Source organism: Aythya fuligula, chromosome 1 (assembly GCF_009819795.1).
Source record: "Aythya fuligula isolate bAytFul2 chromosome 1, bAytFul2.pri, whole genome shotgun sequence".
Lineage (NCBI taxonomy): Eukaryota > Metazoa > Chordata > Aves > Anseriformes > Anatidae > Aythya > Aythya fuligula.
Window position 1 is genome coordinate 124725209 of NC_045559.1, and position 12882 is coordinate 124738090.

At 37.1% G+C, this 12882-nt stretch overlaps 1 protein-coding gene across 1 annotated transcript in view; it reads right to left on the reverse strand.

Annotated features, from left to right (window-relative positions):
- Nucleotides 1-3168: 3168 nt before the first annotated feature.
- PHEX (phosphate regulating endopeptidase homolog X-linked) overlaps nt 3169-12882 on the reverse strand; it is a 99547-nt gene continuing 89833 nt past the window's right edge. The window contains exons 17-22 of the mRNA XM_032204727.1: nt 12628-12695; nt 11708-11838; nt 8600-8665; nt 8375-8479; nt 6821-6897; nt 3169-3271 (exon numbers count right to left, since the gene is read on the reverse strand). Of these exons, the coding sequence (XP_032060618.1) occupies nt 3169-3271; nt 6821-6897; nt 8375-8479; nt 8600-8665; nt 11708-11838; nt 12628-12695 (550 nt within the window). The remainder of the gene's footprint in view (nt 3272-6820; nt 6898-8374; nt 8480-8599; nt 8666-11707; nt 11839-12627; nt 12696-12882) is intronic.

Genomic DNA, 12882 nt, shown 5'->3' on the forward strand with positions numbered 1-12882 from the left:
GAAGATAAGATTACTGACCCAACAGAAAGAAATATTTTACAATGTGCTTAAGGCAAAAATAGTGTTGCAATAATTACTGGCAATTAAAAAAAAAAAAATCAATATAAAAGTTCTAGGAGAAAAACATATATGATGAAGGATCTGTTTGCATAGAGGCAGTAAGTGAACCTGGTAGTAACACAGCAAGACATTGGTAGCAGAGACCTGGGAGGCACAATGTGAAAACGAAGCAGGGCCAGGGAACCTGTTAAAATAGAGGCAATGTGAGGAGACCTCACACGTCATCACCTTTTTTCTAGCTATCTTAGGTGACCTGATTTTATGAATGTGCTTATTAGTTACCTTCTGCTTTGTTTTCCAGCTGGCACCTAAATAGCTGATTCCAAAGTGAACTGTAAATTGTGCAGTCTGCTCTTTGGTTGGTTGGATGTAAGAAGCATCCAACTTCAGGTGAGGTGGCTCCTTGAGGAGGCTCCTTGTGCTAACACAAAGCTCTGCATGCTGCTGTATGCAAGACCTAAACCCAAGGCAGAAAATGCCTGAGTCAACAGCAAGATAGCCCAGACCTGGACACTACTGATGAACATGCATGTCAGCAGCAAGGAATTCTGGCTTTCTTGGCAGTACACAGGCCTCCTCTCAACTTATAAAAGCAGAGTCCAAAATCTGGCCATGCCCTCTCTTTCTTCCTTTTAGTGCATTGTTGTCAAGCACCTCCCTGCAATGCCCCTGGCCCAGGACCCATCCCTCTGTAGGAGATGGGTGCCTGCCCTAGCAAGGATGAGATTGTTTTGTAGTGGTAGCTGTGCTATTGGGAATATCCAGTTCAAAAGTCTTTGGTATTAAACATGAAAGCCCTGAGCCTAGCAAGAGTGACATAAGGCATTTTAGAAGAAACCACTATGCAGTACAGAGTTAGAACCCCCCAAAAATACAAAATGACAGGATCTGTCCCACTGGAAAATAGCCATGAGAGAGAAATTCTTTCAAATGCATCTCTGACCCAAGAGATAAAAATAGAAAACTCCAAGCAGACTGTTGTGAAAACATTCTTGCCTAAGCCAGTAATTTAGAAAGTTTAGATAAGTGTTTGAGTCGCTGTTCTGACTTCTTTGAGGACAATGACCGTATTGGTACTACCTTTAATGAGGCCAGGATTTCACCCCTGAACTTTGTGCTGTTGATCGAATGCAGCCAACATCAAGTTGTCTCAGTACTTTTATGAGAACAGGAATCAGGACAGCACTCAATTTGCTAAGGAACTTTCCCATTAGTAGGCAAACCCTGTGGCTTTGCTCAAGAGCCATTCCTACTTGTCTAAGGAAAGTTCTTATGAAAATACTGTTATCTAAATAGTTTGTGTGAAAAATATCAACAGGCAAATAAATGGTAGTAACAACTCAAAAAATAAACTATGTTCCATAGAACTAAGAGCTGGCTCAAAGGAAGAAAAGTGCATTTGCTCTTAAGAAAAAAAAATAATAATGATTTTCTTCAGGGGAAAATTAAAAGTAGAAAATCCTAGCCCCTAATATATATATATATATATATATATATATTTCTTTTTTTATTGTGGCACTGATGACTTAAGTTTGGGAACTCAGCTTCCTTCACTCTGAAAGGTAGTTTGAGGATTTATTTTATTTTATGAAGTATGTTTCCATAATGTATCCCTTCTTTATAAAGACATAGGAAACTAACCCCATTTGCAAAAACTTAGTTTCAGTTGAACCTTCATCCACCTTGACTATTAGAAAATATTTGATCAATCCTTGTAAAAAATTTATTATACTAATATTTATATACTGATAAAATAAAAATTAAACAAATTAATAGAAGAATCTATATTTTTTTTGTATATATATATATAAGTATATACACAGACGTATAGATTTGCAGTAATTAAATCAATGTAAAGAAACTCTCTCTCAATTTAAAATGATTCCACAATCCAAAAATGAATTAATGCACAGGGTATAAATAAATACCAGTTAAATATGTATCTTTCTGTTAGGGAAGAAAAGGCTATCTTAGTTTTCTTCCCCCTTATTAATAATTTTCTGTTAAATATTTTCTGCTACTAAATTTTATTTTATTTTTATTTAATATTGTTAGAAATCAGATAAAAAACTCAACTGGCCTGTGCATATGCTGTATTTAATAGTCCTCTACTTCTAAATTTGTCTTTTGACCCAGACAAGTCAAATGCTGCTGGCACTCTGTTTTTCAATCACAGATTCTTCTTTCCTTAAAACTACAGGTAATCTTGCCCTGTTTGGAGCATGAGGACAAACGTACACTACTTATATTCTTCTGTAAATCACAGACACTAACACATAGTAAAATTAAAACTGGTGTAGTATTTCAGGCTTAAAAATAAATGGAGGTGAAACCATCTTCAGCACAACGTAAAATTCAGCCCATGAAAAAAAATGCCCCCCAAAAAACTGCCCACACTTTAAACAGGAATAAGTGATGTAATAAATCTGGGTATCATGGTGCTGGGAAATCCCTCTGCAAGCCTCTGTTTTTTCACCATACATTGATTTTTGTCATAAGCTGTTCTAAAATTAGAAAAGGACAGGATCTGACAAGTATCCTTTCTATTTAGTCCTAGCAGATGGAAACCATGAGGTGCTTTCTCAGCTTGAAGCTGTTCCAAAACCTAAGGCAGTAATCTGACATATTAAACCTAATTTATATAAAGTCTTGTGCCTTTACATCATGCAACATCATTTATGGCGTGCTGGGCAGTGACAGTTTAAGTTATGAAAATGCTGTATCACACAGCAGATCAGAGCTGGTTTTATAGCAGGTCTCATGAATTTCTTCATCCAAAAAGAACAAATTTTGTATGGGAACATTCTGCATAGCACCCCTGCAGAGCAATAGATTAAAACTGGATTTTAGCATTTACCTCTTGCTCATATATAAATCAGGAATTAGAATTGATAATGGCAATTATCCATCAATGGCAATGCAACTGCAGATGAACAGGAGGAGTTTTATAGATAAAAGGAGTGTCCATATAGTTCATCCATATGGATGCGTTTGAAGTAACACCTCTCCAGATTGCAGAACATTATTCTGAAACTCTAATGGTGGGCATGAGCTCAGATGCAGCAGTTCACATTGCAGACCCCTGTCGACAAGACCTGGATAGGATGTCTACCACAGCCGGCAGGATTCTGCCCCTCGGTTCATATTCGTATTTACTGGGCAGCTGAAAGCTTTACGGAACTCTTCAAAGTTGCTCATGGCACCAATAACTCTGCAAAGAGAAAAGAAAAATTCTCAGCAGGCAGGTTATCTTCTATTAAACATCGTGGACCTGTGAGTGTTTCAACACATTCACTTCAGGTTGAATTTTCAGGCTTCCCTTTTCATTTCTCCAGAAATAAAAAGAAAAGGTTCAGGAGAAGCACTCCCATTTAAAGCTAATGTAAAGACAATCTTGTTTCATTCAGTGCTTTGAGAAATATCTTACTTTGCTAGAAACTCTACCAAAAACAATTACTTTTTTGGCAGGTCCCATGTCATTTAGAATGATTTTCCAATCTGAGCCTTGGCAGGAAAGGTAGGGGGAGATCAGCAGTAGACTTGTGTGGTGGAACCCTTCTTCCAGCAGCTGCCAAACTGCTGCAGCCCAGCACACAGCAGTGTGTAAGCACACATGGGGGTTGTGCTGGAAGTGGTTCAATTTGGCTCATGCCAGCCAGCTTGTAACAACACTCCCTACCCCCCCCCCCCCCCCCCACACACACACACACACAAGCCATCTCCCCAAGACTTTGCAGCCTGAAGCCAGGGTGGCAGACAGAGCCTCTCTTATCAGCCAGCTCAACCCTGGGCCTCCTAGGCCTTCTGATATTTTGGAAATCCATTTTCTGGAGCTTCTGATCTGACCAGCAACCAGGCTCTCTTGTTTCCACCCCATATGGCATGACAGTGAAAGAGCACTTCTCCTCACACAAGCTAGACAATGTGCCTGAATCCTAGACCAGCACCTTCAGGCATACAGGAAGAGCTCTTTGTGTTTCTTCTTCCATATCTGTATTATTTCATGCTGTCAGAAATGATTATTTTACCATTGCTAGATTGGAATTGTGTTGTTTGCAGATTTTTCCTGTGCTTTTAAGCTCATTGGAGTTTACTAACCTGAAATTTGAAATGGTATTAAGGTAAACAGCAGCCTAAGTTAGAAGCAGAAAAGTATCTACTGAGATATTAATTGTGTGCCTTTCTGCTCTCCTTCTTATGCAGTGGGAAGACATTTTTCTCCATTGTAGGCAATCAGCTTCTCAGCATAGCTCAGCGTGGTAGAAAACATTCTTATTACATTGATTAGACTTTCTGTGGGTAAGAGAATTTGCAGTCAGCTGGTGCAAAAATATCTAAAGGTCAGTTTTGTAAGGAGAATTACGAAATGTTGTTGGGTTTCAAATAAGATATACAGCTTTACTGTAAAAACATTAAAAATACCCACTCAGGTGCTGGAACAGAAATAGCTGGTCATGCTGGATTGCTACTGACGTTGGCAGTCATTCTGCCTGCCTCATTGGGGAGTTCACTTTGAAACTGTCATTCAAAATATGTGAACTCCCATGTTAATATGGAAGATCTGCCATTTAAAAAATAAATATAACCAGAATCTAGTCAGCAAAAGATCTTTATGCATCCATTAACGTGACTTTTCTATGCACGGTTTGACATTGCCATGTTAACTGTGGAATCAGAATCAGCTTTCTGGGTTTCAAACCACTGACCTACAGCAGAGACACCTTCCCCTGAATGGGTCACCCTGGGCTCTGACTGTCAATAGAAAGGCATACTTGCAGAGTTGAAGTAATCTAGCTTCTAGCTTATTTATTTACAGAATGATAAGATATGCATTCAAAATGCCTATTCTTTTTCAACTGAGAAGAGAACTGGGGGTGACTAGCTCAGATGCACACACCTATGCGCAAGATGTGTGGTTTTCATTTTTATTGTTTTTATTTTATTCTATTATTACTATTACTTTTTGTAATTACTTAGGAAAGGCTGTTTGGGATGTCTGGATAGCAAGTACTGTCATTTTGGAAAGTAGCTATATTGCTGCTATAATCATAATGGGTTTTGGACATAAATGAAGCAAAGCTGGGGGAAACAGATCATATTGTTCCAGTTGATACAACATGGAAGAAGAGACAAACCAAAATTTCTCTTAAGTTCTGAAACAGAAGATTGTTCTGGCTATCTCACATAAAAACTAAGAAAAAGATTTGTCTATATTTTCTATACTCAAAATTAATCTAATATTCTCTGTAATTATCTTCCATGACCTGACTCCTTCAGCTAAATAAGAGTTTTTCCTTGTGAATGCATTATTCTTAGGTTTCTCTGCACATTTTGTGTTTTGCACCATCTAATAGAAATGTAGCAATGTGATGTTTTCATATATAGAGAAAGGTAAATAAATCTGAGGATTTTAAAGCCAAGAAATGGTTGTTTTTATCAAAATCTGACATGTAGGAGTTATAAAAAATATCACTCTGTAGGCTGAGGCTCAGCTGGATACTACAGTCTTCATTGTCATGAAGTATTTTTCAATTGTTAAAAGGCATGTAAATTTGTATATCATAGTTGTTTTATTCAAGCTGGTGTGGCAAGTATTGCTAAGGTATGCTACTGCAAGTTTAAGTGCAGAGTGCAGAAATCTGCCAAGACCAGGCATACTCATCTGCATTGTTAGCTTACATTAAATTTGTGCTATAATCTTTCCAGCTCCATTATTTATTAACTCATTCTGGTTATAAGTACCTGAAGGTGTGCTATGCATACTGTGTTTATATGTCCAGTTTTGGTATGGCTATGTCCAGGGAATATATCAGAGTACCCGTACCCTTTGGTCCATGAAACAACCTCACAGCTCTCCTGTGAAGGCAGTGTTGCTATTTTTCCTTTATCAAGAGAGATAGATATGAGGCAAAGGGAGCTCATAAATCCTAAATTTACCCAAGGAAAATCCCAGCTTCCTCTTTAGTCAATAGAAAGTGGTAGGAAACTCCATAAGATAACCTGACTGAGGGCAAATACACAATTCTTGGTGAAGTAAATGCAAATGACATGAATCCCAGAAGAAACAAATTGCCCTTGGTCATGCAGACTCTGTGGAGATACAGAGAAATAAACACTGGCTTCCTAATTCTTACATAGTCTTTAAACATTCTTCATTTTCCAGTCTCTCCTTCTTGATGTTCAGTGGTTATGAGAGCCTGGCACAGGCCTCTTTGGCAAAGAGGTTGACATGCTGTTATGGTTGGACTACCACAGCTCCTTTAAGAATTGTGTCTTGGAGGTCAACTGAAGAGTTCAGTCTTGAACGGAACCTGTGTGGCATGTTTTGCTTTGCTTTTCTACCTGTTCACTATTAGTATAATTCAAGGCACTCTCTTTAAAGCTTAAATGAATTCAGGGAGTTTGAATCAAGGACCCTCCTAATACTCATTGTTTTCTACACTAGATTGTCATAGGAAAAAAATAAATAAAGATAGATGAAACATTTCATATACTCAGGTCTTGATTATAGAACATCACAAGAATCACAGCATGTTCTTGTTCAACTACTTTTGAGGGTAGATGCAAGTCCCTCATTTTTACAGAAGAGCATTTGTAACAGCAGAATATAAGCTAATAAAAACACTTGACTTTGAATATAGGCCAAAACCATAGGCCAATTTTGTGTTTCTTAATTTCTCTTAACATGCTAAATTTCTGCTCTTGTCTGCTGCAGTGATGATTCTGCATGTATACTAAGTAAATATATTATTTATACTACCTGAACATAGGAGGGCTGTGAGCTCCAGCATATATTTGTTCTCTTGCGGATTCTGATCTAAAGGAGTTGCATCTTACCTAATAAAAGATAAAAAGAAATAGGCACATCATTTGGAATGACTTTGCAAGTTAAAGCAGAATGTAACATCACAGTTCTTAAGATGCTTGTTACTTATAGAATGTATAAAATGGAAAGACACCACTAATTCCTATTTGATTTCACCTTTGCTAGCTTGCAGCGTTCTCCTGATATATTATCCTGTTTTTTGAAATCCTCTAATGGATCCAGTCCCCACCTGCTGTTTTTCTCCACCCACTCATTCCCTTCATCTAATCATAGTCACTTTACCAGTTCTTTTTTTTTTTTTTTTTTTTTTTTAATATACTCTATAATTGTAGTTTGCTTTTCAGCTTATGCTGGAGCATCTCACACCTTAATAATTACCAAGGATATTTCTTGGTCTCAAAGCTATGTAATGTTTAAAAGGTACATATAATGATGTTTCCCATCTCTAGAATTGCAGCTGCATTACCTTACATTTGTTCCACATTGGAAAGGCAGTTTCTTTTGAAATGAAACATTTTTCAAGTTTCCATTAGTGTTCCCCAATTCACTATTCCTAATACAATGCTTGGCCCAATTGTAACTGACCACAAAACAGAGTAGAGAGAATATTTGCATAACTGAGTAATCCATCTTATGCTGTATCCATTGCATGAAAAAACTCAATCTGTCAGTCCTTACCTTACCTAAGCCCCTGCGTCGAATATTTTCTATAAAAATCCTTTAAGCCAGACCACATATAGGATATATGTGCTTCAGTATAAACTACCAAAATTCAATCTTTTCATCAGTTAATATTGTCAAACTTAAGTGGTCATAGGTCTGTACACTACTACCTGTGGCAGAGAAGTGCCAGGGTAGGTTTAAAACCAACATTGGTTGCACTGGGTCCTGTTTCTTCAATTTTCAATGATTCATGCCTTCAGGTGGCTGATGCAATTTACAGCTCAACTTTTAATCCTCGTATAGGGAGTTTGCCCAGTTCTTTTATACAAATAAATCATTTCTGATATTCTCCCTTGTTTTTACAAAAGCTCGCATCTTCTATCAAAGTTTTACTACAATGTGTCCAATGTACAGCAAACAAAGGTAAGAAAAAAATAAGCAAAGATTTTGTTCACCACTGCTTAGTTTCACTGAACAATGTGCTCAGTAACAAATGGTGGTGGTATATCTGCAACAAGAGTTTGTGGTGGATAAACTGCTGGTGGAAAATAGTCATAAAATTCTGCGCACTTTAAGCACCAGAAAACTGGGATGCTAACATAGAAAGAGGTTATATAAAAAAAAAAAAAAAAAAAAAAAAAAAAAAAAAAAGAGAGAGAGAGAAAGAGAAAAGAAATAATAGTCTTGTGAAAATAAGTCTCTGTTTATATCATTAAAAGTATGGATTTGGTTGCTATAGATTATTGAAACAAAGCAGCCTCATCTCTGCACTGTACCTTGTGCAGGTCAATAGATGGAGACTCAAAACATATTTGTATTACTCACGTGGGCATAACTCAGAAAGAAAAGCTGGTTGTGTGTGAAGTCAAGGCCTGGCAATAAAGGTTCTTCGTCTCCTCCTCTCTTTTCTCTAATCCATCTCCGGTATGCCTAATAAGAAACAGATACAAAGTGTCTTTCAGTGACATGGAACCTAAACACGACTATCTTTCTCTTTCTCACTCTCTTTTTTTAGTAATACCACATTCCAGATATTTTTCATATACTTACTCTGAAAGCCTCTCGCAAACCTCCATTATCTGCAATGTTTTCTGCCAAAGTCCGCTTGCCATTCACCTGGCAGAATGAAAGAACTTCAGTCATTTGACCTGTTTCTGAGCTTCCTTCTTGATCAATTTTAAGGGACAGGGAAAAAAATAAAGGAAGGCAAGGACAACTTCATCCAATTTCAGCCATCGTATCTCTGGTTAAGAAAACTGGTTTTCAATGTGAAAACTGTCAGTAAACAATCCTCTGTTATGAGTTATCCTGGCTCTTTGCCTAGATCTCTGTAGCACAAAATGTAGTAGATAAAATGCACTCAAAAATCCTGTCCCTGATCTTTGATCTGAGAATCAATAATTTTCCCCTGAAGATTGTTTTTCTCTGGTTACATGTGAGATCCAGTAGCCCCCTTCATAAACTTTTATCCAATAGGTTATATTTGTTTCTCTACATAACTCTTTATGTACTCCTGGGATGCTAAAGTGACTTTCAAGTCAAAACATAAAAGAGCATAATTAAAACTAGCCATCAGAGACAGAATTGAAATTTATAGTATATCCAGTGCTCTAAAAATATCTGTGAAGGAGATTCATGTTGCTTTTCCCCAATATTGATTACAAGAGTAAGAGTGATGGAAACAAGAATATGCTGTGAGAAGCAGTGCTATCAGAACTTTCTGAAAAAGCCAGTCTTCTGGTATTACAAAGTGCAATATCATCATGGAAAAATCCTCATTTCTGCAAGTGCAGCATTATCTCCGATCACCCAGCTGATACGGTCTTAGTGCTACCAGACAGTATTTGTAATTAAGCAGTTTTACTCTCTATTGTGCCTAAAATGAACAATGTAAATAGCACAGTTTTGAGCTGAGCTCTGAAGATCAATGCTGACTCACAATTCTTCCAATGCCATGCTCTCCCGTGCCATGGGAGATGAGCATAGGAGGGGCTGGGTTCAGGACCCACTTTATTTTCAGGTTGGTATAAAAGGAAAAAATGGGGTAGAAAAGGTAAAAGGGCTCAGAAGATACACAGGCACATGCACTCAGTCCCACCACTCAGTGTAGATTAGCACCCAGGTCAGAGCCAAGGCATCTTGCTTGACACTTGGCAAGGGCGTAACAAGGAGAAATGGGAGCAGTAGAGGAAAGAGCAGACCCTTTCCTACCTGTCCTTCCTCCCCTCAGAAGGCCAGAGATGGAGATAGGAGGGAGGTTGTCAGGAGAAAAGTTGCTGGGACACCAGGGAACATCCATATGTATTAACTTTTTTTTTTTTCCAGCCTACATCCTCACACATTTTACTTGTGGTTACCTTGTGAAGTAGACTGATTTAGAGAATGAAATGAGAGTAAGCTTGCAGTGGTGTGTGAGCCACAGGTCATTTTAATAAGTGGAAGAAGTCCTTCTGCTGATCTCAGGAAGCTCTGGGTCAGGTATCTGAGACTAGTGGGTGCAGACAGGTCATGACAGGGCTCAGAGACCACGATAAGCCCTTTATTTGATCAGTTGAATTTATGCAATTACTGCACTCTGAAGCTATTTCTATATCCACTTTTTCTTTCATTACCTTGCTTTTCTGTAGATATTTTTATTGTAAACTAAATGAGAAAGAGGAAGAGTAAATAGGTTTCTTGATCCGTGTAAAATATTCGTACAGGAGTAAAAAAAAAAAAAAAAACAAAAACCTGCAGAATGTATGAATATTGATGTAAATGACAGCAGAAGGAAAAGCTCTTTGCATGCATAGCTCTTCATACAGAAGCGATAAAATACATCAGAAAATACTACGATTATTCTTCTATCCTCTAAATAGTGCTTTAGGTTATGCCACAGAAATAGAAGGAAAAAGCCTCACATTACAAGGCTGCGAATAACAGGATCTCTTCATAAGTCCACCCACCAGCTTCAAAGGTGATAACTACACTGGAGGGGATAACTCAGATCTACCCCATTTCAAGAGACACCATAGAAAGTAAAGTGGATAGTCGAACCATTGGCAGGAACATTAGAATGACTCTGTGTTTCTTAGGGAAGGTTTTAATGACCTTCTGTACGTGACGTTTTTGTATTGACAGTTCTTGTCCTATAGACGTTCAGGAACAAGCCTGAGAATTGGTATATACAAATTACTTTGTATGAATTACTTTATATCTGAGTTGTTGAACTTCAGATTGGACTACAATATGGTCTTGTTATCTCTGAGACAAATATAAACAGCCTGAAGAAAGTATTACAATTATTGCTAAGCATTCAATGCAACTTCTAGAAAGGCAAAGAATTTATTGTAATTCTGCTTCTAAAAGGTAAGTAGAGGTGGTGAAATTGACTAGGGGGTTGGGTACGTGTTTTATCCTGAACATTAAGATTAAAATCATGTCCTGGCCAGCATTAGTGGAATTTTAGCTATTGACTTCTGAAGACCTGGGATTTATCCTATTTATTCTCTGTTTGGGACACTTACATAAAGTGCACATTTTCAGAGAAGTCTATAGCTCTGATAGACAATAAAACAGAAAAAATTTCCTTGCACTTTCTTTCTCAGTTGTTTTCTATGAGCTACTGCTATCATAGTCCCTTCATTTGGGATACAAATTGGGTCTGTGTGCACATATGGAAAAAATAGCAAGAGTTGAATGTGAAATAAAGTAGGGTTTATACATCTGTTTTTATAGCTGTAATAAATAACAAGTATAATTGCTAAAGGAATGTATAAAACATGCTATTATGTTCTTCTTTTTAAAAACATTGGCTGCTCAGATTTCATTACTGACCTCATCTTCAGAAGACGTTTAACATGCTCAGTAATTAGACCAGCCCTGCTGAGTGGCTTCATCCTCTTCCTCTGTTTCCAATATGATGTGATGGGGAGAAGCAGTTTAACCCTGTCACCAGGGTATGAGTTCTGGTATTTGACTAGACTAATCAAATCTGGCAGACAATTTTAATCACAATTATTCACTTCAGAAAATGATTTGTTGTGAGAAATGAAGGTGGTAGCCTAATATCCCAATATATTGGGATTTATGAAAAGATAGATAAAAACAAACAAAAAAAAAAAAAAAAAAAAACACTCCTAATATACCAGTGCTTTCAATCACTTCTGTTTTACATACATGTAAGCCAGCTCTCTTCCAGTAGTAATTGCTGTATTGATTAACCATACATTTTGTCTTCTCTTTAAATTTTTCTTCAGAGCCAGTTGTCCACCATGGGTCTAAATTTCCATTTTTGTCGTATTTCCGACCTTAAGAAAGAAAGAAAAAGAATGAAAAAAATGAAAGAATGAAAGAATGAAAGAAAGGAAGGAAGGAAGAAAGGAAGAAAGGAAGAATGAGAGACCAGAAGAAAAGCAAAACAAAACAATAACAGAACAATAGCAAAATGAAACAAACAACCCATAATTTTCCAGTTTGGGAATCTAGCACTTCCACAGAAGTTAGAGGTAAATGTACTCATGGAAGTGTGTGAACAAAATGCTTAATATCAGCAGACAAAATCTTTACCTCAGTCAACTCAGTAGTAAAAAGCTCACATTCAACTATGCAATGTAAGAGGGATATAAGCTTTCTTGTGAATATAATTGTATTTTTCATCCTCAGCCTATATCTCTTTGTTTCTTTAAACCTGGTGACAACTAATTTATTACTTGACAAGAAAAAAAAATCTGTGTCATAGAAACTTCTGAAGTTTACTTTTTTTTTTTTTTTTTTTTGTCTTGGAGCAAAACTTGAACATTAGAACTACATTCATATAAACAAGGAAAATATATATGTCCCATTTCCCAGGCTGGTAGTTTAAGCAATGGAGACCAGACCACAACTCCTTGGCCAGGTTCTTACCTTCCCATTATAGAACTGAAAACAGCTTTAGGGAATTTGACAACTTGAACAAGACAGCACACTTCAATTTTCTTCATGCAATTCAGCATTATTAAGAAAAAAACAATAAAAGAGCTAAAGTACACACACGTCATCTTTCTAATCTGTCAACTGTAAGGAAAATAAAAGTTATCAACATACAGACAAACACTCACCATTATTATCAAATCCATGAGTAAACTCATGGCCAACAATTACTCCTATAGCACCGTAGCTTAGTGACCTGTAACACAAAGAAGCAGTTTTCTCAGAAAGTGTCTACACAAAAAAATCAAAAGAACAGAAGACAGAAAATCAAACAGATTTGTACCTCAAGAGAGATCGTTATTAAAATTGGGAGGGGCTGGGGGGGGATGGGACAAAAAATCGTAAGGTACAATTTTGACTTAAGGTTGTTGAAAGTCTGAAGG